Source organism: Phalacrocorax aristotelis, chromosome 4 (assembly GCF_949628215.1).
Source record: "Phalacrocorax aristotelis chromosome 4, bGulAri2.1, whole genome shotgun sequence".
NCBI classification, from domain to species: Eukaryota; Metazoa; Chordata; class Aves; order Suliformes; family Phalacrocoracidae; genus Phalacrocorax; species Phalacrocorax aristotelis.
This window is the reverse complement of record NC_134279.1, coordinates 31,164,678-31,190,221: the sequence shown is the minus strand read 5'-3', so window position 1 is coordinate 31,190,221 and position 25,544 is coordinate 31,164,678. Positions and strand designations below refer to the sequence as shown.

At 40.0% G+C, this 25,544-nt stretch overlaps 1 protein-coding gene across 20 annotated transcripts in view; it reads left to right on the top strand.

The window, feature by feature from the left end:
• PDLIM5 (PDZ and LIM domain 5) overlaps nucleotides 1-25,544 on the top strand; it is a 132,026-nt gene that overhangs the window by 74,131 nt on the left and 32,351 nt on the right. For 4 of the 20 annotated variants that reach the window (XM_075090824.1, XM_075090827.1, XM_075090825.1 and 1 more), the window contains exons 4-9: nucleotides 234-276; nucleotides 1,950-2,065; nucleotides 6,678-6,695; nucleotides 7,003-7,175; nucleotides 8,443-8,479; nucleotides 9,119-10,133. In XM_075090824.1, the coding sequence (XP_074946925.1) occupies nucleotides 234-276; nucleotides 1,950-2,065; nucleotides 6,678-6,695; nucleotides 7,003-7,175; nucleotides 8,443-8,479; nucleotides 9,119-9,212 (481 nt within the window). In that variant the 3' untranslated portion in view covers nucleotides 9,213-10,133. Of the gene's footprint in view, nucleotides 1-233; nucleotides 277-1,640; nucleotides 2,066-6,677; nucleotides 6,696-7,002; nucleotides 7,176-8,442; nucleotides 8,480-9,118; nucleotides 10,134-10,760; nucleotides 10,791-12,514; nucleotides 12,700-13,457; nucleotides 13,585-25,544 lie in introns of those variants that run through there. The other 16 variants (XM_075090818.1, XM_075090820.1, XM_075090819.1 and 13 more) reach the window with 8 other exon arrangements.

Sequence of the window (25,544 nt, the reverse complement as noted above, 5' to 3'; positions counted from 1 at the left end):
ATCAAATAATACTTGATGATTGATGGTAGAGTTCCTAACATTGTATCTGGATAAATTAATCCAGTTTGGTTTTGCCTCTTCCTTATATTAACCACCATGTTACAGGTTTAACTTGAATGCTTCTTGTTTCCTTTTATATAGCTGTGGGTGGATGTGGTGTGTTGGAAGAAGGATATGCTTGAACATGAAAGAACTTGGTTTTTACAATTATATGTATGTATTTTCTCTTCCAGAATGGCTTCTGTCCCAAAACCTGATCTTGTTCATGTACCAAAGGTACGTTCATCATCACAACCAAGATAGGTAGCATGTGGCACTGTTACCTATCTGTCAAACCCTGTTGTTGATAAGCCCTGTCATTCAGACTTTCCTTTCCATATAACATGCTTGATTTCCATGTGTTAATTTAGAGTATTGCAGCATTTGAATCTGAGTGATTTCCCTCCACTTCCCCCTCCCCACCCAAAAAAAACCAAAAAAATTTGAGACACCTGGCAAAGTATTATCCACAAAATAAAGTGAATAAATGTTATCTTCCAACCCTTGGAACATTTTTTAAAAAAGATATTGCTGAAGTTTTTCCTCAGTCCCTAAGAGAGAAACAGTAGCAGAGTGTTTTGGTGGTGTGTTTTTCGTTCTTTTTTTTTTTTTTAACAGGCACTGAAATCTTCCTTTGTGTTTGAAAGAAGCTTATCAAAATATTAGAGTTTCAGAGAACAATTCCCCTCACTTTGCTTAGAGCCCTGGGGAGTTATTTGTTCTTGAGTTTTTCTAATGTTATGTTCTCAAGCAATATTTTCAACCCCCGTTTTTGATAAGAAGGCTATTTGTAAACCTGAAAATGCTTACAAATGGCCTGTGCTTGAAAATCCTCTCCAGTGAACATAAATAATGTTTAGTATATTACTGTTCTGCTGACTGTGATTTGAAAGGCCACAGTTTGGGAACCAACATGTTAAACATAGCTCCCAGGAAAAAAAACCAAACCAAATAAAAAAACCCCCACCAACCCAAAAACAACCTCACTTTTTGGAGTGTTTTGATCTGACAAGGGATATGAAGACATTGGGGTACGTTGATGGAGTGCAACTGGAAAAGCTCACTGAGTCCTAAAGCACTGGCCTCTAATAAATGAACTCCAGGGCTCTGTTTCTGCTCCTAAGGGCCATATCAACAGATCAATATATACAGTGTGTGTGTACATGCCGTTTTTGTATGGGAAACGTGCATATCTTAAATTGGGTTTGGGAGGTGGAATGTGGATTTTCGTAAGAAAAAAAAAAACCAACCCACTGATTTTTTCCACATGAGTTACCTGGTGGGTTTTGCAATAGAGTGGTTCTTCACGTTGTCTTAAATTTGATTTGTGGGGTGTCTGTTTTGGATGTGATGAGAGGAGTTAGCATCACGGGATTTTATATTGATTGTGCATGCTTGGATCATTCCCTTTCCTAAAACGCATGGCTGGGTTTTTTCCATATGTTTTATGGCTGCAGTTTTGGTAAAGCTTGCTTCTGTGCTTCTTGGTTTCATGCTAGGTGGGTTATCTCCCCAGAGAGCAGCGAAAATACCTGCTGAGGAATGTGCATGCGTTTGGAGTGTGGTTTTGTGTGTTTCTTTTTGTTTTTCATCTCGCATAGGGAGAACCTACAGAAGTAGTTAAGCCTGTGCCCATTGCCTCTGCTGTTGCACCCAAAGTCACTGCCACGGCGAGTGTGGCTTACAATAAGACACCGAGGCCGTTTGGAGCCGTAACCACCTCCAAAGTCACCTCCATCCCATCACCGTCTTCCGCCTTCACCCCAGCCCAGGTGGCAGCCCCGTCCCCTGCGGCTGCCGCCCCAGCCCCATTTGCTGCGCCCGGACTGCATGTTAACGCCAAGCCTAATGCTGAGCAGTGGTCGCCCGCGCCGAGCGCTGCTAAACCTGCAGTTAATGTCCCACGGCAGCCAGCCGCACACAATGCCGCCCTGAGCGCCTCTGCCGGCGACGGCGCCCAGGATGTAGCCGAGGGGCCGCGACGAGGATTCAGAGAAAACCAGGGGGAGAGTAAACAGCAAAATGGGTAGGTGGGATTTGTTTATTTTTGCTGTGAGGGAGTTTCCTCGCAGGAAAAAAGCTGGGCTTGTTTAAGGACGAAGTAAAACATGGCTTGGAGGAGTCATTTAATCCTCAGAAGCAAATCTCTGAGGAAGGACTCGCATCTTAAAAGGGATGTTCGAAGGGCCAAGCCAGACTTTCAGTGATGATTTTTCTTAGGAGTGACATATCAGCTTATAGAATGTCACAGCTAAATTGAATCAGGACCACAAAATGCTTTACATGATGGGTTGTATCATGATGTGTTCTGGACCTTACAACAAGCTCGGTATTAATTTCAATTTCCATGTCTCACTGTGTATTTTGATTCCTGATACAGTGACTGAAAGCAGCAGGCACTCAAAAATGCAGAGCGATCTGTCAAGAAGGGTCAGCGGGTGTTGTGATGGCTGGGAATGAATTGCTCTGAAAGACTAACCGTGGTCCCAGCAGGACCGGTGGAGAAAGGTCCCAGAAGGGAGGCGAAGGGATGTTTTGTCACATTACTTCTCTGCACAACACATGAGAAACTTAGAGATGCATTCAGGGAAGCTGGCAGGGTTGAGCGGAGTTTTTGCAGCATTATAATGTAAATACCTCAACTTTAAATGTTACTTTTACCCCAAAAAAAAGCAACACAGATTTAAAATTTGAGTCATTTTCATATTCAAATAATTGTTTTTGTTGAAGTGACTATCGGAGACCTAACGTTAAAGGGTTTAGTAAACAATAGATTAGTAAATTGAACGGAGCCCCGCAGCAGTCCTGGGCCCTTGGACCTGCACCACTGCCCTGTTCCGGCAGCACGCTTTTGGCCCGGGCTGTCCCAGGAATGCCTGGGCAGGGCTCCGGAGCTGCAGCGCCCCGGGGACTGGTTCCCAGCGGCTGCTGTGCGGTGGGGAGAGGAGGCGGCTGGGCGCGAGCGGTCCCAGGCCAGTTGGCCTCTGTGCCCAGCAGCAGTGTCCGGCAGACTGAATTAAGTAATAAAAGGAGCAGGAGGGGAGCTGTGGAGTTTCTGTAGGGTTTCTTTTCAATCTTAAGAACATTAAAACCTGTGCTTAAAACCTAAAAGCTGTGGTTACTATTTTCCATCCCTCAAAGGAAAGGGGCTGGAGGAATAGGCCTACTGCATCTCTCTGGTATTCTTTCAGTATATAAAGTATATGAAGAATCCTGCGGAAAGATAAACATCCACATCAACTAAAATACAGAATAAATTGCTGTTTCTGTTGAGCTTCTCATGGAGGAAATAAACATCTTTAGGTACCGATTCCCTTTATATTGCAGTGCAAATATTTTCCATATGTGGACTCAGATAACGCACTCCTTATGCATTTTATATCACACTGTTGTCGTGGTAACTTCCAGCCCTTTCTTAAACAGCCGATGGCCGGAGTCCACACTGCATAGAAGCCGGATGAAATTAGGAGATCCCAAGGACTTGCTCCGTGCTGGTAGACTTGTTGAATGCACCTTGGCAAACCATCTCTTACCTTTCCACGACTGTTGTTTTTAGCACATAACTGTGTAAGGAGCATTCAAAAGCAGCAATTAGTACTGAAAAAGAGGAACAATAGCAGCAAAATTAAGTCTCCTGGAAGGAAGTGCTGCAGGCATGAAGTAAGCGCTTGACAGTCAGGATAGGATGACTGGGTGAGCACTGTTATGTGCCCTACCTTACAGTTAGGGAATGAATAATGCCGACTGAAGGGTATCAGCTAACAGGTGAAGAAATCCCTGTCTCACTGCCAACCTTGCAGAAAGCTTGAAAACATTTAGAGCTATAAAAACCTCCTTTATTTTGCCATCTTTCTTACAGTAGTGTGTTTGGGCTGTCTGTTTTGCAGTCCTAAGGCAGAAAACAAAAACAAGCAAACAAAAACTCCTAAAGTGATTATATTGGCTTGCTGCTACACTACTTAGTCTGACTTAGAGAAATTACATTTCTACAATGATGCTTAACTATCTCCCCATTTAAAATAGAATCAATGATATTTATTAAATATCAGAAACATTGAAGTTTGGAATAATTGATCAGTCTGAAATAAATTCCATTTTGCTTCTGTGTTTTGTGTTATTAATTTTCTCAAAAAAAAAAAAAAGGCAACATTTATCTTGTTCATGGGTAGCACTGCTGAGCAGATGCAGTTCTGAGTAGGACAAGGTGTATATCTGAATTTCCTCCCTTCCTCCTGGCTCCCTCAAACCACGTTCAGGATAGAAACTATTTGCTTTCACTTCAGGATGGAAAAGGAAGTTTTATTTCCCTTGTTTAGTCCTGGCTTAGAAAGCAATTTGCCTTCATGAGGCTGCATGCAGTTATGCTTTTATCAAGACCTTCTTGCCAACTCTTGCATGAAAATGTGCCTGCTGCTTAAAACAGGTAAGGTGTCCATACACTTCACTCAGTTTAAGCTCAGCTGGGCCAAATTTTTCCCTTGTAGGTTCTCTTGGTGATTGTAAGTTTGTCTTACATGATATATGGCTTTACCAGAGCTTGGATTTGGAAACTCCTGTAATATTTCAAGAAGCAAAGACTGTATTAACACATAAAATACTTTTTTTCCCTTGCAGATAACAACAGTGACAAAGTTAGTATCGACAGCACTGGAACTGAATTATGGTTGTTTTTCCTGTTGGAATAACCAGCATGTATTCTTGTTTTGCAAAATTATAGCTCTTACAGAGTTTTATATTTAAATTTTGCAAAACAGCTTCGGCTTTTCTTAGTAACTTCTTAGTGTAGTAAATGGTTTTGTCTGCCTTGGACATGATGTGATCTTGCTTTTCACTGTGGTAAATTTTGCAGCCTTTTTTTTTTTTTTTATTCCACAAAACATTTGTGTGGTATTTGTGCATATTGATAAATTCTTGGTGCACCTATGGCTAATTGGTGGTGATAATACAACTAGTGAATAGTGTGAAATACAGTATAAAAGCAAAAAGTGGCTTGAGGACTATGGAATGAAGGGCCAGATACTGAATAAATAAATAAATTTTAAAAACCCAACCATATAATGTGATTTCTACATGTTAGGGATGATAAATACGATTGAGCTTTCCTTGGCTTGTCTTTTCTCCCCTTGCCTCAAGGCTGACTTAAGGGAGAGCCTGTCTCATTGGATTTTTCCTTTGTCTCTGGCACCACCTTGTTGCCTCAATGAGTCATTACCTCAATGAGTAGACTTGCGTCTTAAAAAAGGGACCAGTAGGATCCACAGAGAGTCAGTGGGATATTTTGTTTATAATACCACTTTCAACAAATGTGAAAGACTACTCGTTTCACTGTGATAGTTGCTAGAATGCAGTCAACTGCATGTAAATAATTACATTTCCATGTAGTTCCACACCTTTAATTACTGCTTTAATATTCAGATTTTATTTTTGCTATTAACTGTTTTGATGCTTTACTTCATTTTTCTTTGTACTTCTTGTACTCCATCCTGGAAACACCATTGTCTTTGTTTCTATACCTCTCCGTCTTTTAGTAAGTTTGATACATGATACACGTACTTCACTAATACTGTGTGTCAATAAATTCAATCTTTTGATATAATTTTGTATAATAACTTTCACATCATTCTTTCAAGTATTAAGTATTCTTTTAACTTAAGTATTTGCTAATGTATTCCACTGAATGGGCCTAATTCTTACTTGTTGGCAATAGTTTGCATCATTCTCATTCATATTTCCCACCTTTCTTCACCAGAAATACTTTGGCCATTAAAAAGTACAGTTTTGGGGTTCGGGGTTTTTTAATTATTGTTAGAATTGCTATGTCTTAGGAGCTAGTTTTGCACAGTTAATCTCCTGTAAATGATGTTAAAAATAAGCATACATTTAAAGGGTCTTAAAGATTAACACTTTGGGATAAAGAATGAAGAATTTAGGACTAATATATATATATAGTATGAATCTTCTGTTCCCTTTTCCTAAACTGATCAGCACCATTACATGTTCTTTACATCAGTTACTGAAAGCAAAGCTTTAAAATCCTGTATTCTTGCAAGTCTGCTAGCGCAGGGATTGATAATAGCTAGTATGATTGTTATATTGTAGTATTTTTATACCGTGGGGAAAATTTCCTGATTAAGTCATCACCCCACTTTTTTGACTTTCAAAGAGGATATCGAGCATCAATATCTCCACGTTATGCTCCAGAACATTGCTACCTGTGCTTTCAAATGGCCTGGTTCTGATCCAGGCTTTGCCAGGCGCAAAAGACCTGGCCATGTACTGGGTGGCCCTTGCACACAACTAGTGCTTTGCCTCTTGTGAACCAAGGGGAGAATTTGTTGAGGGGCATCTGATCCAAACTAAGTAGACTACCCTGCTTTACCAAAACAAATTCCCCTCTCGTCCCATAAGGAAATCACTGTGAGTTGAAGTATGGGAGTTCTGTGCTGCAGTTTTGGTAGTAGAATGAGAATATGACTATTGATTGGATTTCAGTGCCCATTCCCACAAATCTAATTCAATAGAATAATTAGCTGCGCTTCTGTTTCAACTTTCTGACTTTATTTTTCGTTTTCTTTTTCTCCTTTTCCTGTTTATGCTGGGAAAACTTTCTCTTGCTGTCCTACTCTGTCATCTCCAAGGAAAACCCCACCCAAACGGTAAAGGTTTAAACATGTGAAAGTCCTGATAGTACTGTCTTTTACTGTTTCAAATGTTCCAGCAGTGAAACAAGATAAAATATTTCAGTTGGATTAGAGCAATTAGAAAACTGTGTTTGGTTCAGAGATCTGAATCTGTGTTCAGATCTGTGTGCCTGTAGAGCTCACTGCTGCACATCTGCATCCAACCACAGAAGCTACCTTTAAACACTGAAAAGTCACAGTTCTGCCTGTGTCTTTGTAGCTACCCCAACCCAGGTGGTCTCTGAAGCTTTTAGCTCACTGCTCTCTCCTCTCCTTGACGCAGCCCCCCACGGAAGCACATTGTGGATACCTACACAGAGTTCTACCACACACCCACCCACAGCGATGCCAGCAAGAAGCGACTGATCGAAGACACTGAAGACTGGCATCCCCGGACAGGCACCACCCAGTCCCGCTCTTTCCGCATCCTTGCCCAAATCACCGGCACTGATCATAGTGAGTATTTTGGTGTAAGCAAAATAAAAGTAATGGCCTTGGATAGATAGGTGTTTTTAAAAGCTGGGGATGGGGTGAAATAGTAAAATGATTCTGTCACAGGTCTTGCATTTTCTCTCTTGGATAATAAATCCAGTAGGCAGAATTTTTGTGAGTTCTCTAAAAGAAATAAGTCTGAGAAGACTATAGTAGGAAGATGGGTTTGTAAAGCTCCTGAGATTGCTAAATAGCTCAGGATATACACGCTACTGGATGTTATTCCTGATTGAGTTGAATATTAATACATTCTAGATAAATCTTAAAAATTCCATTTCTACTCCCAAAGGCATTGGCAGATACACATTTGTTGTTTCTTCCCCTTCCTATATCACCGAAGTGGTGACATTCCTGTTCAAATTTAATGCTCCAGAAGAATTACAGTTTTTTTAGGCATGTAGAAGATATCTGACAGTGCTATGAAGGTATATGATCTGCAATGATTTAACCAATCAGAAGCATAAATCCATAGTTCCTCAGTTTATTCCCAAGTGATGTTTCCATCCTCTGCTTATTCTATGGTGTGATTACCTGTACTGTGGGCTGGAATAGATGGTGCGGAGTAGTTCATTCCCAGTCATATAATTTTATGGTAAACCTTCAATTTTATATTATGCTGTCAGTTATAATTCAGTGGCTGAAATCTGTAATGTTGTGTAAAAGCCCTCAGAAGTGCCATCAGGAGAACTGAGCTCAGCCACATTCAGACTGAGGCAGTTAATGTGGAGGTGATTATTTCATTCTGCTTTTTCACAGCTAGTGCTACAATAAAGAAGACAGTGAGGAAATTGGACCCCCTCCCTGGGGGCAGATTGGATTAAATCAACTATCGGTTCTCTGGCAGAATTACTCTACAAGCCAATGATAACATGTCCTCAAATAAGGATTATTGTCCGTGTGTGATAAATATTCTGAATTTGGACCGTTACCCGATTGCTTTGTGGTCCTGCATTGCACTAGTCTATTAATGGATCACTGTCTATCTTTGGATTCTCTTCATTAACCCTTGTAAGGGCAGAATATGAGACCTGAACATCAAATATGTCATCCAGTACTGATTAGTTAATCATATTGACAAATACTGTAGAAATATTTAGGATCGGGGAGTCCTAACGAGCCTCGTTGTAATTTCCTGCTGTGGTGAATACGTTGGCGTGGGGGAGAATCCCAGTGTATGGTGGCACAGTGCCTTTAGTGCCTTAGAAAATAAAATTTTTCTGTTTTTTTGCAGTGAAAGAACCAGAACACGAAGGTGCAAAGAAGACTAAGTGAGTTGATGTTTTACATTTTTATTACTTTAATACTTTGCATGTCTTAATTCTTAACTGAGAGTGTTTGGTGCATTTGTGTGACATCTGGGTGATTTTAAAATGTTGCTTCTTTTTTTTGTCTTCTGCTTCAGCATGTAAAAATCAAGATCTTTTTCTGCGTAAACCAACCTTTAAAAATATGTTGGTGCAGTCCAGTATTAATGTTTGTGCAGGAGTTTGAGATTTTCCGTAAACTTGGACGGAATTGGTTTTCTGTACGAGGTCAGCTTGTCAACATCTTTTCCGAAATCTAACCAAGCATTTTTGATTTGCAAGTGTTGATCAGATTGCAAGGAATAGCTGGAAAGTATTACCCTTCTGGACTGTGAACGAGGGTCAGCTGTCTCCTTGCTTTGGGATAAATGTTGTTCAAAATGAGGACCAACCAGTGGCCAAATCTAATGGTTCTTGCAGTCAGGGGGAGTTTTTCTACTGACTTTGCCTAACACTGGATCCAAGTTTTTGACATAGAGGCAGGCAGTGGGTGGATAGAAATATTGCATGGAGATTGCATGCTCACTTGTGAAACTGTTTAAGACAATCTATCTTTCTTTTTTTCCTTCTCTCTTATTTTTCTTCTATCACTTCTTTCCACAGGGAAAAGGTTCCCATCCACGTCTTTAGCCCCAAATATACAAAATTACGTGACTGGCACCATGAAGTCTCAGCACGTGTTCTTAATGTCCAGTGATTTTACCCAAGTTGCAAAAGCGAAATACAAACACTTCCTTCCTTTCTTCTTTTCCATCTGCTTTGCAAAAAAAAAAAAAAAGAAAGAAAAACTTATTTCACTGGCCTTACTGCAAGAGAAATTCTAGCCTTTTCTATACTTTTCTAACACTTTCCTACTGATGTGTAAAAAATGAGATGAAAATGTTTTTGTGCTAATCACTAGTTGACAAAAAATACATAAACCAGAACAACTTGGGTGACTGAATCTCCCAACGCGGGGGAGGAGATGGCTGTTGCAGTTCTTTTTTTGCCTTAAAGGATCCATTTGCATTGCTGAGTTTGAGTTACTGTAGGTTGTTAGAAAGCAGAAAATTGTGAACAAATGAATAAGAAATTGTATTACTTTGATTTTGGGGCTGGGGGAAGAAGACAAAGAGGGACTGTATGCACTTATTTCAAACTATTGTACTTACCAGATAATTATCTTGGATTTCACTAGATCTTCAGCAGGTCAATTTTAGAGTGGTTGTAAATGTTTTACAAAGTAGAGCAAGAAGACAGACTGCTTTTAAGCAAATAAAAAATTAATTAAAAAAAAAAATCTGATGTTGGAAATCGAAGTGCAAGCTCAATACAAAGATTCTGCCGCTTAAACTAGTAATATGTTCATATTATGGAAAATGGAAAACTTAGGGAAAAAAAAATTGAGCAGAATGTTGCTGTGTACCCGTAAGAGCTTCAACGCATCCTCTAACAAGAACAAGATAAGATGGTAGTTTTTATTTATTTCAGAGTGAAGCTCATAGGCTTTCTTGTGTTTATAAAAGCTTCATGGCCTTATGGTCCCACTGTAAAATAATGTATTATAGTAGCTACACGTTAATTAATTTATGCTTTCTGAAGCTTGAAGAGTATTTTAATAAAAGTTGCTTTTATCTTAGCTCTGTCTGTTTTCTTTTGAGTCTCCACGACTCCTTTAACAGGCTTCTCATGCATGGAGCTGTAATTTCCTTGCGCCTTCAGAGATTATAGTAAAAGAAACAATTAAATCCATGCTGCATAGCAGAAACAATCGGAATTGTACAAAATGATCACAGTAGCAGAGTTCCTGATCATTATCAAAATGGGGTATGTGTTTGTGTTGTCAAAATCAACATGAGGTTTGCAGAAATCAAGAAAACTATTGAATTTTGGGGGGGGCTATAGGAGTAAGAATTCTACTAAGTAAAACTTGCTCTAGGCTTTTGCACATATAGAAGCCCAATCTTTCATAATTGCTTAATGGAAACCATTGCAATTGGCTTGTAGTTTGTGCCGCTGACCTACATGCTGTTCTGATGGAATTGGTCTTCTGAACAGATTGTCCACTGCAAATGGTTCTGCAGACTTGGGTGGTTTGTTTGTTTTTTTTTTTTTGGTGTGGTTTTTTTTTTTTAATTGCACACCTTGGAAAATTGAAAGGTGCAGAGACCTTTGGAAGCATTTTAAGCTTGTGTTCCGTTTTCAGATGGTTTATACTGCTATACAGGACAGCAGTAGCTTATGCTATTTGTCATTTTATCTTTAGGAAAAGCCAAACAGAAAATGGAGACTTCAGGTAATAGCTAAGTTATCTAACACTAACAGTCACCAATGTGGATGCCTAACAAAGCACAGCATAAAGTACAATTAGATTTGCACTGCTAATGATGGACCAAGGCGTATCACATCTTACACATCTTTTGGGTTAACTCCTTAAGGACAGAAAGGGAAAATATTCACATTAATAATTTCACCACAGACTGTTTTGATGAGGAGTGCCAATCAGTTTGATTCCCCCCCCCCCCCCCCCCCGGTTTCTCCCCCAATCATGTAACTCAGTAGTAAGTACTGTGTTACTAAACCCAAGTGTGTTATTAAGTGCACATACACCACAATATAATAATTTGATAGAATACTGTGTATTAAAGTAGGAATGAGAAGTAGTGCATTAAAATTGTTTTGCTGGGTTTAAAGAAGTTTTTTATGAAGGGAAAGGAAGGCAGGAGTTTGAGGACAGTGGTATAACGAAAACTATGAAAGATTATCACTTAAACTCTCTGTAAAGTTTTCTTCATAAAGGCAGAATGCTTTGACCTTCAAGTATTTTCGTGTTTTGGAGGTGTCCCTAGGTAATGCGAATATCTTCAGGTTGGTATTTAACTTACCATCATGTTTATCTATCTTGCCAGCAACTACCCCTTTGAAGGGTGAGTTGCTTTAGTCAGAAATGGAAGAAAAACCCTCTCTAAATAATCCAAAGTATAGAAATCTCTGTTTTGATTAAAATTAAACATAGATAGTCAGAGAGTCTATCTATTGAGGATATGAGAATAGTTTGAGAAGGGCTACAAAAATTATTAGTTTCTTATAAATTCATAGTAACAAATCATTCCCAAAATGTTTTATGAATGTGAAATTAATTTCATTTACTGCTTTAGGGATGTCATCTCTTTGCCCAGTATCCCCATTGCACAGTACTTGTTGACATTAGATTTTGGGGTTTTTACTCTTTCCAGAACAATGGACTGCTTTTCCATTTGCGTGGGGATATGTGGATGACATGCCCTAGCTCGTGTCCAGTTCCCAGCATACATCTGGTCTTTGAAAAAAACCAAATGTTCTGAGTGGTTTTTGATATAAATGGATAAGCTCACACTTAAGAGATCACCTAGAAGAATGAATATGATAGACAATGAAATGGAAACTTCTTTTTCATCAGTAATCTACAGATAAATATTCCAATTTAATAGTATTCGAATTCTCAGGTGGGCATTGTCCAAGACAAATGCCGTGTGGATTTTTTTAATTATTATTTATCCCTAGACTGTAACCCACTAGGGATTTTTTTTGTGTGTGTGTGGATAATGTAAATTTTTCTGTTCAGCAGTTGGAACGACAGGAAATAGAATTAGAAAGCCCTCACTGAAATGTGTAACTAGCAACTCTTAAACCAGTTTCTTAAAGCTTAGAAAGGCAAAGTCTAGCCTTTATGTAAAGTTTACTTATGTATTTTAGTAACTGATTAGTTCTAATTCTGCAGCACCCTATTTCCAAGTATGTTTTAGATGTTCGCTTTTGACCATCTCCTTTTGAGCAACCAGATACAGATTTGATTTTGGCCTTAAACTGTAGAGTCAGTTCATCATGCTGAGTGAAGGTGTGTCTGGATTTTCCAGATTTGTAGTTTAGCTAATCCCTAGCTGCTGGAAAATGTTTGTCCCACTCTTAGTCAGTCCTGAAACAACCTGTCATAAATCATGTATTTATTTTCCCCCCTCCGTGTCATAAATATCTGTAAAGCATACCTGCAGATGTACCTAATGGAGCAGGAGACCAGGATACCTGTGTTAATCTGAAAAAAGACTCCGTAGCTACAGAGACTTTGGAGATGCCAACTCTACCAGAATTTCCATCCACACCCTTACCACCTATGAGGTCTGCTCCCTGGTCATTCCTAAGTCTGTTCAATAATTTTCTGCACTTAAGACTCCCTACTTTATTAAGATGCTTAATTCTGCATGCTAATATTTAAAAAAAAAAAAAAAAAAAGGCAGCAGTGCCCACTCCTGTGGCTAATTTAGTCTGCTCAAAGCTTGTGGTTGCGATTACTCTCTACCTCATGGTTTACTTCTATTTTTGTGTATTGCAGTGAGATGTCTGACTGGTGCTTTACTTCAAATAGAGGGCTTTAAGACAACATTTTCTGGATTTTTTTTTTTTCCTATCACAACTGAAAAAAAGAGAGGATATAAAAAAATATTGAGAAATATGTAGTCTAACCTTCACAAAACTAACACCCTAAAAAAGTTGCAGCAAAAAGTGCATAAAACTTTGGGTGTGAATCCCACTAGCACTTGCGTCTATTTCTTTTCCAGTATTTCCTAAATGTTTTCCGTCACATAATGTAATACTAAATACATGTATTCCATCTTTGTAAATGCACACTACTACTTAGCTTTCTGAGATTATAAGCAGCAGGACACTCTCAACCTTCACTAAAAATATGACACTTCCTAAATGTATTATGCCTATTTTTATCCCCCTGTATGTATTTTGCTGTAAACTCCACCTTTTTCGTTTGGTTGGGTTTGGGGAGGGGCGGCGGGGTGTGTGTGGGGGTTTTTTGTTTGTTTGTTTTTTCAATTTACTAACACTTTCATGCACAGTGTCTCCTGTTCAGCGTGCTATTTCAATGTGGATTAAAAATCTCTTTCTTTGTGTCTCTCCATCTGGTTTTATTACTGTGAATGGAGTGAAAATGGTGCTAGAGCAGAACCTGCAGCCACTCTTTTGCCGATAGCAGGGCCCTCCCCTGGCAGTGTCCCCTCTCCCAGACTTTCTGATCACGTTGCTGTAGCGGCTCCTGGGAGGTAAATAATTTGGAGGGGGTTTCGATTTGGTTAACAATCTACCTATGTGTTGTTTTAGCCTAGATTTGTCTGTCCTGGGGAGAGAGGGTTGTCTTGTCATTCACTTAAAATAAACTTTATTAATCTGCCATGACTAGGGATGTTTCTGGAAATGGTAGGAGGAGGAAGGAGAAGAGGAATGAAATAATGCTGAGCAGATTTTCATGACAGTCTTGTGGGTACCAGTTAAAATAAGACACAATATTTAGTGTGTGCTGGTACATTGTCAGTGGATGTCTGCCCCATCACCTGGATGGAGTAACTTTTCAGTGTTCTCAACAACTCAAAAGTGAATTCAAAAGATTTCTTCAACACACAGAAAAGTGCCTTTAAAAATATAAAAATAATTTTTTAAAAATTGGATTATTTTGTTCATAACACTGTTATGCAATGATGCCATCAAAGAAAACTAGATGACTAGCTGTCAGATTTCTTGACATTGGCCTTAGATAGCTTCACCAGCAATTATCTTGACAGATTGGTGATGTTTTGGAGGTCATCTATGGGTACTAGACAGCAATGGTAATTTTGGATATCAGACCGTGACAGTAATTTGGAGGATTCTGATGCTATTATTGAAGCTCAGTAACATTTTCTGATGGTTTATGTTTCATAGTGCAAGAGTGTTTTTTAATTCCAGGTAGCATGGCTCATGGCTTGGATGGGTGTACTCTTCACTGGGTAAAATAACTGGTTGGATGGCCAAGCCCAGAGAGTTGTGGTGAATGGAGCTAAATCCAGTTGGCGGCCAGTCACAAGCAGGGTTCCCAGGGCTCAGTGTTGGGGCCAGCTCTGTTTAATTTCATTATCAGTGATTTGGATGAGGGGATTGAGTGCACCCTCAGTAAGTTTGCAGATGACACCAAGTTGGGTGGGTGTGTTGATCTGCTCGAGGATAGGACGGCTCTGCAGAGGGATCTGGACAGGCTGGATCGATGGGCCGAGGTGAACTGCATGGGGTTCAACAAGGCTCAGTGCCGCGTTCTGCACTTGAGACACAACAACCCCATGCAACGCTCCAGGCTTGGGGAAGGGTGGCTGGAAACCTGCCTGGCAGAGAATGACCTGGGGGTGCTGGTTGACATCTGGCTGAACGTGAGCCAGCAGTGTGCCCAGGTGGCCAAGAAGGCCAACAGCGTCCTGGCTTGTATCATGAATAGTGTGGCCAGCAGGAGTAGTACTACTCAGCACTGGTGAGGCCACACCTTGAATACTGTGTTCAGTTTTGGGCCCCTCACAACAAGAAGGACATTGAGGTCCTGGAGTGTGTCCAGAGAAGGGTAGCTAAGCTGGTGAAGGGTCTGGAGAGGAGGTGTTATGAGGAGGTTGAGGGTACTGGGGTGATATAGCCTTGAGAAGAGGCAGCTGAGGGGAGACCTTATTGCTCTCTACAACCACCTGAAAGGAGGTTTTAGTGAGGTGGGTGTTGGTCTCATCTCCCAATTTACTAGTGATAGGACGAGAGGAAACGGCTTCAAGCTGCGTCAGGGGAGGTTTAGATTGGATATTAAGAAAAATTTCTTCACTGAAAGAGTCGTCAGGTGTTGGAACAGGCTGCCCAGAGAGGTGGTAGAGTTGCCATCCCTGGAGGTATTTAGAAGACGTGTAGATGTGGTACTTCAGGGCATGGTTTAGGAGACATGGTAGTGTTGGGTTGGTGGTTGGACTTGATGATCCTAGAGGTCTTTTGCAACCTTAACGATTCTATGATTACACATACACAAGCACAAAGTTATAAAGCAAAACAAAGCTGCTGCTTTAAAGGTGAGGATTGAATGAACAATGCCTGGTCCTTCCAGGCTCCTAGACAGAGACTTGTCTTTGTGAAAACCATCCAGTAGTATACTATTGCCCATACCTGTGTGGGATTTCTGCAACTAGAAATCTAATACCAAGATTTGGGATTGACAGTTTCCCCTTTAAAGCAGGAGTTTCAACCAGCTGAGAGAGATGAGGCAAAACCTCACAACAAAATAAGTCAAGTCTGTTTTGTTGCAATGTCTTTTGAAGGCATTTTTGATGTCTGGGTGAAGAGGGTACCTTCATGAGCTAACGTGACTTTAGTCAGGAAGGGATGGTGGGTGATGACAGAGGTTTGCATGGACAGCAGGTCAGTACCTTCATGGTAACCTTTGGTCTGAGCCAATACCAAAAAGAAGATTTCGTTGTGATGGTTTCCGCAGCATGTTCTCTTAAGTCCCAGGAAGCAAATGGGGTGAGTAGTTATGAGTGACCAAAGATGAGAATACACTTAAACTAAAGGTGGGTAGATTTAGACTGGATATAAGGAAAAAATATTTTACAGTGACGGTGGTGAAACACTGGAGCAGGTTACCCAGAGAGGTGGTAGATGCCCCATCCCTAGAGACATCCAAGGTCAGACTGGACAGGGCTCTGAGCAACCTGATCTGGTTAAAGATGTCCCTGTTCACTCCATGTGGGTTGGACTAGATAACCTCTAAAGGTCCCTTCCAACCCAAAGCATTCTATGATAAGGTGTATGGCAATACTCATGGTGGGTTTGCGTGTGTTTTTTTTGTTGGTGAGTTGGTGTTTTTTTTTTTTTTTAAAAAAAGCAGAAATTCTGGGATGAAAAAGGCAAGGGGAAAAGCACTACTTCAATAATTGATTTTTATGTCTACCAATGAAACTCTAGTATGATTACACCAACTGAGCTGCAGATGCCTTGCAGATACTGCTGCAGCTATTGTATTCTGAGTACCAAGGAGTTATTTATAAATCCTAGCTCTGAATCTGTTTCCAGGGAGAGGAAATACAAATCTACTCTCACACAAGACCTATGGCTCTAAGTTTATTATTTGGCAAAATGAACCTCCCAGGAGAACAGCTTTGAAATTAGCCACATGAAATCAGAAGGGACAGCTACATTCATGGTGGCTCGGGATGAGAACTGAAGTATTTATACAAATAGTCAAAAAAGTAGATGATGAGTTTTTTCTACTCAAGAAGGGCAGAAAACTGAGCAGCTTCTGTAGAGTTGTAGAAGGAAGGATTAGCACTGAATGTGGGAAGGAGAACGTGAATTATTTGACAAAGCTATGTAGTTATGATTCCCTCTGGAAATGAGAGGTCATCAGTGTAGCAACCATATTGAGTGTTTATGCTTCGTTACTGAGCGAACGTCGCTGCTTTTGTAACACTCGTTCGGGTGGGAAATAGACCCAAAGCTGATCTCCAAAACCCCTTTTTTATAAAATGGCAGCTATCAGAAATCCATACGGAGCAATTGGTGCATGCCATGTCAAACTTATAGTAAAACAGAAATGGGCCATCTAAAGGTCAGTGGATTTGCTTTTGCCACTGAAGCCCCACATTTGTTGTTGATGACTGGCATAGGTCTTTCTTTTCCTAATGGGCTCCGTATTTTCTTGGCTGAAGCTCTGTGTTTTGTACCACCCACTATTGAACCACCAAGAAGGAGAAAGAGCTTGCTGGGAAATGTATGAAGGATCTGGATTTGATTACTGGACTAAAGTTAGGTTTGCTGCTTATAAGGCAGACTTCATTATAATAAAGTATAATGCTTTTTTTTATTGTAGTCTTAGTTCTTTATTGAAAACCTAGTCATATGGCAATATAGCTGACTACTGTAATTTATAAATCTTTATATTACTATTATTTATTATGTATATTACTATTATTACTCAATTTCATATATGCAATATCCTTCTATAAGTTTAACAGTAAAATATTTAAAACCAATTACAGCCTTCTCACAAAGTTGCAGAAAGTCATCCTAAATAGTCATCCTGGCAACTTTAGGCAGTGTAAACCACAGAATCTGGTACTTCCTGAGAAATATACAAGTAATATAAAGCAGATCCAGTGCCAGCAAGTCTTTAGGTTGCTCTTTTATATACTTGCTTTTTACAGTCAGGCAGACCTACTTTTATCTTTTCTTTTAATGGAATTATTCCTGGTAGTCATAAAAACAAAGAGTTAGTGTTAAATATTAGGTATGAATCCTGATTTTTGTTGTGTACTTCCTGATTAGTGGACAGCCAAGAATATTCTCTGCAGAAATTGTAATCTCTGAGAGTAATTTATTACTCCTTTTCTAGCTGCTGCCAAAGAAGTGAAAAATGGAAATAAAATATGTATGTATGAAGAAAATTTGGAGTCAACTTGCTCTTTGCTTGCTCTCCCTTTGGAGCATATACTCAGTGTGATTTATTCCCCTTCTCCTCGCCTTCTTCAAGGCCCTCTTAATGACTTATACAGCATCTTTGTGAAACTTTACGAGTTTTGGAGAACTTGAGGGCAGCTCCGGGAAAGAGTATAATCTCTGCATACCCCTGTTTTGTTGTGAATTGTTGTAATTGCTGCCGTACTCTCCTCAGCTGAGCCAGATCTTCTTTTTGGCAGGTCTGACATTTCTACATTAGTTTTCCTAAACAACTTCCCCCAGTTACAGTCATCGTGTGAAAGGGAATTTGCAAAGACAGGAGTTGCTCATTTAATTGGCAAATGAACATCAGGTTGGGGAGAAGAGGAGGTTTCAGACTGACCAAACTAAAACTGTCAGAACTTCTATGGTTGTCTTGGCTTGGTGACAAGCAAGAGGAATTAAAATATGGGAGAAAAATATTGCTTTCTGTGCTGAATGCTACTTGTCCTCTGCTTTCTTTTACTTCAGAGTACTTCTGTTTGAGAGCCCTTTGGAGGCCTTACCCAACTGCACACCTCATCCCCCTGTAATTGTTCGGGTTTTAAATACCAGCAGCCAAGTAGCCACAGTGTCTAAAGTGTCATCTACTTACACTAGGTAGAGTTTCCAATATACTGGTTGTACTCTCGTTCAAGTTTGTTGTCCATTTTTTGAGTAACTACTTTAAACTACCCAAGTAGTTTGGTTTTGTGGTTAAGCAAGCCGGGTTCTAAGCTCTGAAGCTTCCGCTGTAAAAACACCCTAAAGAACAAGTTTCAGTATAGTCTGATTCCTGGGGGATGAGTATTTGGTTCCTAGGGAAGGAAAAAAGCCCTCATGGTGTTACTTGCTTGTTCTTGTTACGAGACGTGCAAGAACACCAGCTAGAAAGAGTTGTCTGTTGCTGTTTGGTATTTTTAATCAGAGATTTCTTCTCCATGTGTTGTCTCATTGTAATTACTTGTGAAATTAACATCAACTAGGAAAATAACTGCGGAGTTGCCCGCTCCAGATGCAGCAAGCTTTCTGACAGCTGATAAAGCACCTCCTCTCCCCACGAAGTGCACTGTGGCCACGCAGACCTCTGAGCTCCCCCTGCCCACCACCATGGCCGTGCAGCCTCCTTCTGCAGCCCTGCCTGTGGAAGCAGCCCTTGTGCTGCCTCCCACCCCCGCCAGGTACATCCGAGCCAGCTGCATTAAAAAAGCATGATCGGAAACTATAATTTTACATATGGCTTCTCCTAATATATATATTTTTTTTATAATGATGATGCTATCAAGACAGAGCAGCTTACAGGTGTCTCCCAACCCTCGTGCTGCTCTGGAAATTAGAAAAATAATTCAAAAATTAAAGTGGCCCTTAGATTGAGGCGGAGAAACCAGTCATGGGTAGGAGATGCAGTTGGAAGGTGGCTTTGTTGTCAAAAGTTGGTGACGTGGGGATAGTATATCGTGTCAAAGTGTGGAAGAAGGTTTTTTGGGGAAAACACAGCACAGTGTGCATAATGTATGATTCTTTGATATTATGATATTACACATTTTATTCACCTGGCTTTCAAAGCTAGTCACCTTTGCTACAAAATGTGTATTTTTGAAATGTTGAGTAACCTGGCATTTTTGGAGGGGAATGCAAGCATTAACTTCTGTAGTGATGGGACATCCAGAGTATAGTGTTTACCAATAGGGAAAGAATGTGCTTCTCTTGGTAATTAACAGTCAGGGATATTAAACCATACCTGTTCAGGTTTTTTTGTGGGTTTTTTTTGCTTGTTTTGGTTTTTTTTTGTTGGGTTTTTTTTGTGTCTGGTATTTATTTATTTTTTTTGTTAAATGGGTAAGGAAGGCTTTTAAAAATCTGTAAATGAACTCCCCCTGAGCTTTGGTTAGCATTGCCAGAAATGTAATAGGTGTTTGATTAATGGCTTTTCTTCTCTTGCTGCTTTTGGGCAGGCATGATGCATCTCTGCCTACTTGCGAAACGAATTATTTCAGTAAAATCTCAAGCAGTCAGTCTAAATCATCCGTAAGTCATACAAGGTAAATCTTTTAAGGTATATCTATAGCAGACTGCTAGGTGTAAGCAAGGTTTTCAGGCAGCATTTTTGCATTTGAATCTGAAAAGTGGGGTAAAGCATAGTTGTATAAGTGTTTGGAGTGTTTTCTTCACTTCTGAAATGATTTAAAAAAATGCACAGCAATTCTGTGGGTAATCTTGGAATTTTAAAACAGAGCCTGGGTTGTGGAATTCACCCTCATAGAAACAATTTTGGTGCCAGTATGTTTTTTTTTTTTTACTTTTCTTTTTTTTTTTTTGTCTGTTCGTATTCCTCCCAATCCAGTTAATAAGTGGGGAAAATAAAAAGGGGGTCAGGAGCACACTAATTCTGGTAAAGGTGGATAAAAATAGACCTACTGAAGTTATATCACCAAATATTTGAAAGCTTTCAATGTTTATTATTTATTATGAAAAAGAGGAGAAGCTAAAATGATCTTCAGGCCTCTCTGTCAGCACCATGGAGATGTAGATGGAGCCACATGGAGTGTCCTGGAGTTCAGCGGGAATGTCCCGGGGGTGTGAGACAGAGCCTGGGATGAGGAATTTGAAAGCTGATATACACTGAATCCTGACTTGATGAGGGGAAAGTTTTATTTGTGGGTGAAGTCAGAACTGCTGTTTTCTACACTAGTACTGAAGTGGCTAATACATTGGCTGACATCTTTGTGAACTAGAACATACAATCGCATAACTTCCAGTGGTTAATGCGGTCTGGTATTGTGCTGTGTCTCTGTCAATCTTTCCTGCTTTCTCTGTTTTCTCCTCTGTTGGCTCAAAGCTTCTGTACTAGAAAAGTACTGCTGGAAAATCCTTTGGGAAGTCTGCCCAAGTTTGGACCTACTCCTCTTCCTGTTCTTTCTCCTTTCAAGCAGACATCAAAAATTAAGAGCATGGCTGCTGCTGCTGTGTCTGCTGCCATTTCAGTCCGGGCCAGGTAGACATCAGCTTTGAAAGAAACATTGTATAGCTCAGTTTAAGAAAGTTCAAGCTCACACAAGAATAATCGATTCCTGGCAGGGTTGCAAAATCAGCCCTTTCACAATCGCATGGTGAGCAAGTCATTAGAATACGTCCAAGGTTCCCATGCCCTATTTTTAGCTTAGCTCCAATCTGCTGCACTGAACCTTGGTGAGTAGATCTACCTTTCTGATCCACATGATATCTGTTTTGCAGTTCGGTCAGTAAACTAACTGTAAAAAATAATTATGTTACGGGGTGACAGAATAATCCGCCTCTTTGAATAACTTTTGGATGCTTGAAGGCGACAACTCTAAGTCTTTATTGTGTTGCTTTTTATAAAGGCTTACTTAAACCAGTGATGTCAAGTTTTTCAGTAATACACCCATAGCAGTAAAGAATTTTTGAGCATGCATCTCCAATATATGTCTATTTATGTATTTCTAAATTATATAATTGTCATAATGTAGTAATGTGTTATGTACATTATAAAACATACACAAAAACAGAAATTAAAAAAGGATGAGAAAAAGATGAAATAAGCACTATTTTAAAATATTTTCTATTTTACTTTATGGATGGTAAATAAATTTCTTCTCGCACCCCAGTGCGTTGCCTTACGCACAGTGTGCGAACTCCAGTTTGGGGACCACTTATTTAGACATAATTCTTAAATCAATTATTCTAGGTTCAGTTTCTCCATACTGCTACAGAACTTACAGGCTTTTCATGAGGGTTTTTGGGTTTTCAGTGGGCCCAGCCAACTTGAACTTTGTTTGGTCAGCTAGTTGGTTTACATTATTTTTTTGAACGCTTGCTAGACTCTCCAAACCTAGTGTCTACTGCTCGCTCTTGGATGCCCTGCTCATCACGCCTGTCACTAAGCCTCCGCTGCAGGCCATCGGGCCCTCCAGGAAGTCCACAGGTGCTCTGGAGTTGCAAAAGAGCAAGAGGTATTGTCCCAGTGTGGCGTGTGGTGGCACTGAGCACTCACAAGAAACTGGCTTCCTCTTCAAAGCCTGTTTCTGTTGTCTTCCTGCTGGCAGCAGTCTGCCTGTTGTGGGCTTTGGCACGAGGTCACCAACCCCAAATCCTACTGGTTTTCACCTCTTTGCAGAACTAATCTGCACCCTGGCCCTGCCGATGGTGTTTGTGCAAATTCACTGTACTAAGCAAAGGTTTCCTCACTTGCATCAGGTGCCCTTCTGAGACGCATGGTGCTGTTTGTGTTGCATCGCTAACCTCCAAGGGAGGCACCATCACTCTAAATAGCCAGCTGGAGAAGAAACGAGGTATTCTGGCTTGAAAGCTCTATCCGGGTGAATTATTTGCAACAGTCCCCTGAGCAAGTAAGCAGCATGTTAGGCTGCGAGGGTGCTCCGGGAACAAAGAGCTGGTATTTTTCAAAGCTCGCTTTTAATGTATTATATCAAATAAGCAGCATGTGGTGCAGCAAATAAATATTTTAAAACTTATTTGCTGTCTACGCCTATTGTTCCAGCGCTGATTCTGTTCAGTGCACAGGACTTTTTGTTCTCATTTCCTGACCGCAGCTATGTTAACACTGTAGAAAGCCGCTTCTATGTAATGGACTTTGGCCTCAAAGGTAGAAATCTATTTGGTTATTTTACAGGACAGTATGTATTAAGTTGTGCTAGGGAAGAAATAATTTGTGGGTTTTTGTGTACTTATTTGCATTTTCAGAAGAGTAAAACCCTTCTAGAGATAAGGTCCAATTATAAGTAGAGCTGAGGTCCACTTGATGTAAGCAATTTCTGTTAAGTAAGAAGTATTAGATCTTTCTGCCCTGTTTCATGTCTTCCAAGGTGACCTCAGTCACTAGAGAAGGCTAAAGTAGCCCTAACTTTGGGAAGGGCAAATGGTAGTTATTAGAGACCAACAGACAATCTTAGGTTTTATCAAATTTTCCAACACTGTGGCATATCCACTTTAAAAGGGGAAAAATAACATAAACAGAATTATAGTGCTATATCATAACTGCAGAATGATTGTTATTAGGAAATCTTTTTATGTACACATCCAAAGGGAAAAACCTCCAGGATTTCCAATACCTGCGCACCATGGGTGAAGTCCAGGACATGCTGTCAGCAAGACTTTTTTCTTCAGCTGTGGTGTTTGTTTGCTGATACTTTAGTAGAGCCAATAATGGCAGTGAAGGTGAATTCCCTGATTTCGGTTTTCTTTTTTCCTTCACTCACTAAAATTCATTGCTTATGCCATAAGCTGCAAATGAAGGTAGATTGTAACAAGAACGGAAACAATCCCGTTCCCGACTCTGAAACTGGGTGTATGTTTATCCAATAGTTTGCTCACCATACGGGGAGAAACTCTCCTCGTTTTGAAGATTTATTTTTGGAAATGCAAATGCTTGTTTCTGCTATAAAGTTGAGATTCCCAAACTGGCTCTGTGCAGTTGCTATCCCTTATGATTGCATGGGACTGCCCGTCGGGAAAGGCAGCAAGCAATGGAGAACTTCTTTCGTCCTGCCATAGTTGCAGTGCAGTTTTGGAGCTTTTTCTCTGTTTTGCTCCTCCAGCTGGCAGAGCTGGAAAGAGATGTGCTGGGGAGCCAGGACGTATACTGGGAATACAGAGGCCCTGTAAGCCTGCCCAGAAGGCTTTATTGCTATTAGATATATCAAGATACAGGTTGAATGGCTTGAAATAAACATCCACAGATTATTAGGGTTTTAAAAATGTTATTTCTGAACTTGTGAAAAATGAACTTTCTCTTAAAACCATTGCAATAGCCAGGTTATCCTGGTTCAGGTTGCTGTGTACAGGCAGTGGCATAAGGCTGTACGGGAAGCAGATGACTTTCAGGCTGTTAGAGACATCCCAAATAGGGTATGACCTCAAATTTGGGAAATGTGATGTAGCAGAACCATTAGTCTGAGAATGTTATGCATAGATTGCATTTTTGAAGGATTTTTTCCCAAATAATTGGTGTTGATCTGAAGTTATCGTACAACATAGCAGGGTAATGATTTCTGTTTTCCTTATCATCCTGAGCTGCCAGCACCGATAAGGAGGAAAGGGTTGTCAGTAGGTGGAGCCATAGAAATGAAGCTTTGTGCTGCCTCATCCTAGTGAAAAAAGGAGCACAGCCCTATGGATTGAGAAACAAGTAGGAAAAAGAGACAGCGGACAACAAATTATGCTTACAATTTACTATCAGGAAGTATGTATTCTCATTGAAGTTCAACAAAGATCAAGCAAAACCAATCGATTATGTCAGAAAAAAAGAAAAATATAATAGATTTGAGAGAAAAGTACCCAATGAGTGTGAGAAACTAGGTATTAAAATGTCTTTGCATTACTGTCCATCTAATGACGTATTGTAATATGTGCACAAATGTAATGCTGAAGAATTAGTTCAAGTGGCAGCTCACTTCGTCCCCCAACACAATAGTTGATAAGGAAGGAGAGCTGAAATCCTATGTCCCATAACTAAAGAGGTGAGTAATATGACATTGTATAGCAGAGCAACATGTTCAAAAAGCAACAGGCTCAACCAAGAAAGCAAGTAAGTAAGCTTAAACAACTGAGGTTTGTGTTTTCCGGCTCCATCTTGTATAACTCTCATGAAAAGACAATGAATCTGTTTTACTGAGGTAGTTTAGGCTTGTTTGCATTATCTCTGGGGAAAAACTCAACGTTGTAGCTATAGAAAAGCAGGGTTTTGATTTTGTTCTGCAGTAGGGTTGCTCCAGAAATATTTCCCTTTTCTCTTTCTTGCTTCACCATCCCTATTCTAAAAAGCTGGCTGTCTTAAACTGCTCTGTACTGGGTAGCTGCCAGAGAACTTGACCCTTTGCTGACTTAATATCTGTTATTAACTGGCCTGAAGTGGTGCTGAACATCCACATGCTTTCTTCCCCTACTAGACTCCTCAGAAATGGACTTCTTTTTGGTATAACAACCATGCAATCTTTCACTAAGCTAAGCATTCATCCTGATGGCAACAGAGATAGCCTTAAGTTTATGGGGGGTTGTGTTTTTTAACAAACTACATATATGCAGCAGAGGAAATTATGTATTTAATATCTTGCATTTCCAAGAATTGGAGCTCTGCCCTAAAACTAAATTGCATGGCAAAAACTCTGTGAAGTTTTGGGAGACGCTGGCAAGAATGGGCATTGATGTGGCTTTTGCTTTTTCTACCTGACACTATGCCATGTACAATTTCTTGAAAAGAGGGTAGTCTGGCCTTGTGAGATAAACACTGGTGTTGAATCTGAGAGAATATTTAACCTGAAAGATGCTTTGAATTGTTTCTGTGTAGACCACTGCTTATGGAAGGGTTACATACACCCTCACTGTAACTTGATATGGAAATACCTCTGCCCATGCGACTTTCTCTGCTCTTTCTTTTTATTATTTTATTTCACATTTTCTTTTTTTGCAAATTATTGGAACACTGCTAGGTTACCATGAAACGTGAACATCATTTTAAAGAGCTGACTGAAACCATGGGTTTGCAGTAGGGATGGGAATAAGGTCAGTACTCAGTATTTCTTGTCTTCTGTTTCTCTATTGCTACACCAAAAGCCCTTGCAAAAAGGCTTATGTATTTCCCCCATTCATGAGGTTTTGCCATCATTCTCATACACGGCTTTTTTTGGTCTCCTGTATATATCTTCAGCTAATGTGTATTTTGATACTGGACAAAATAAATCACGTGACATGTACGTCTTAAAGAACATAGCTTAAAAAA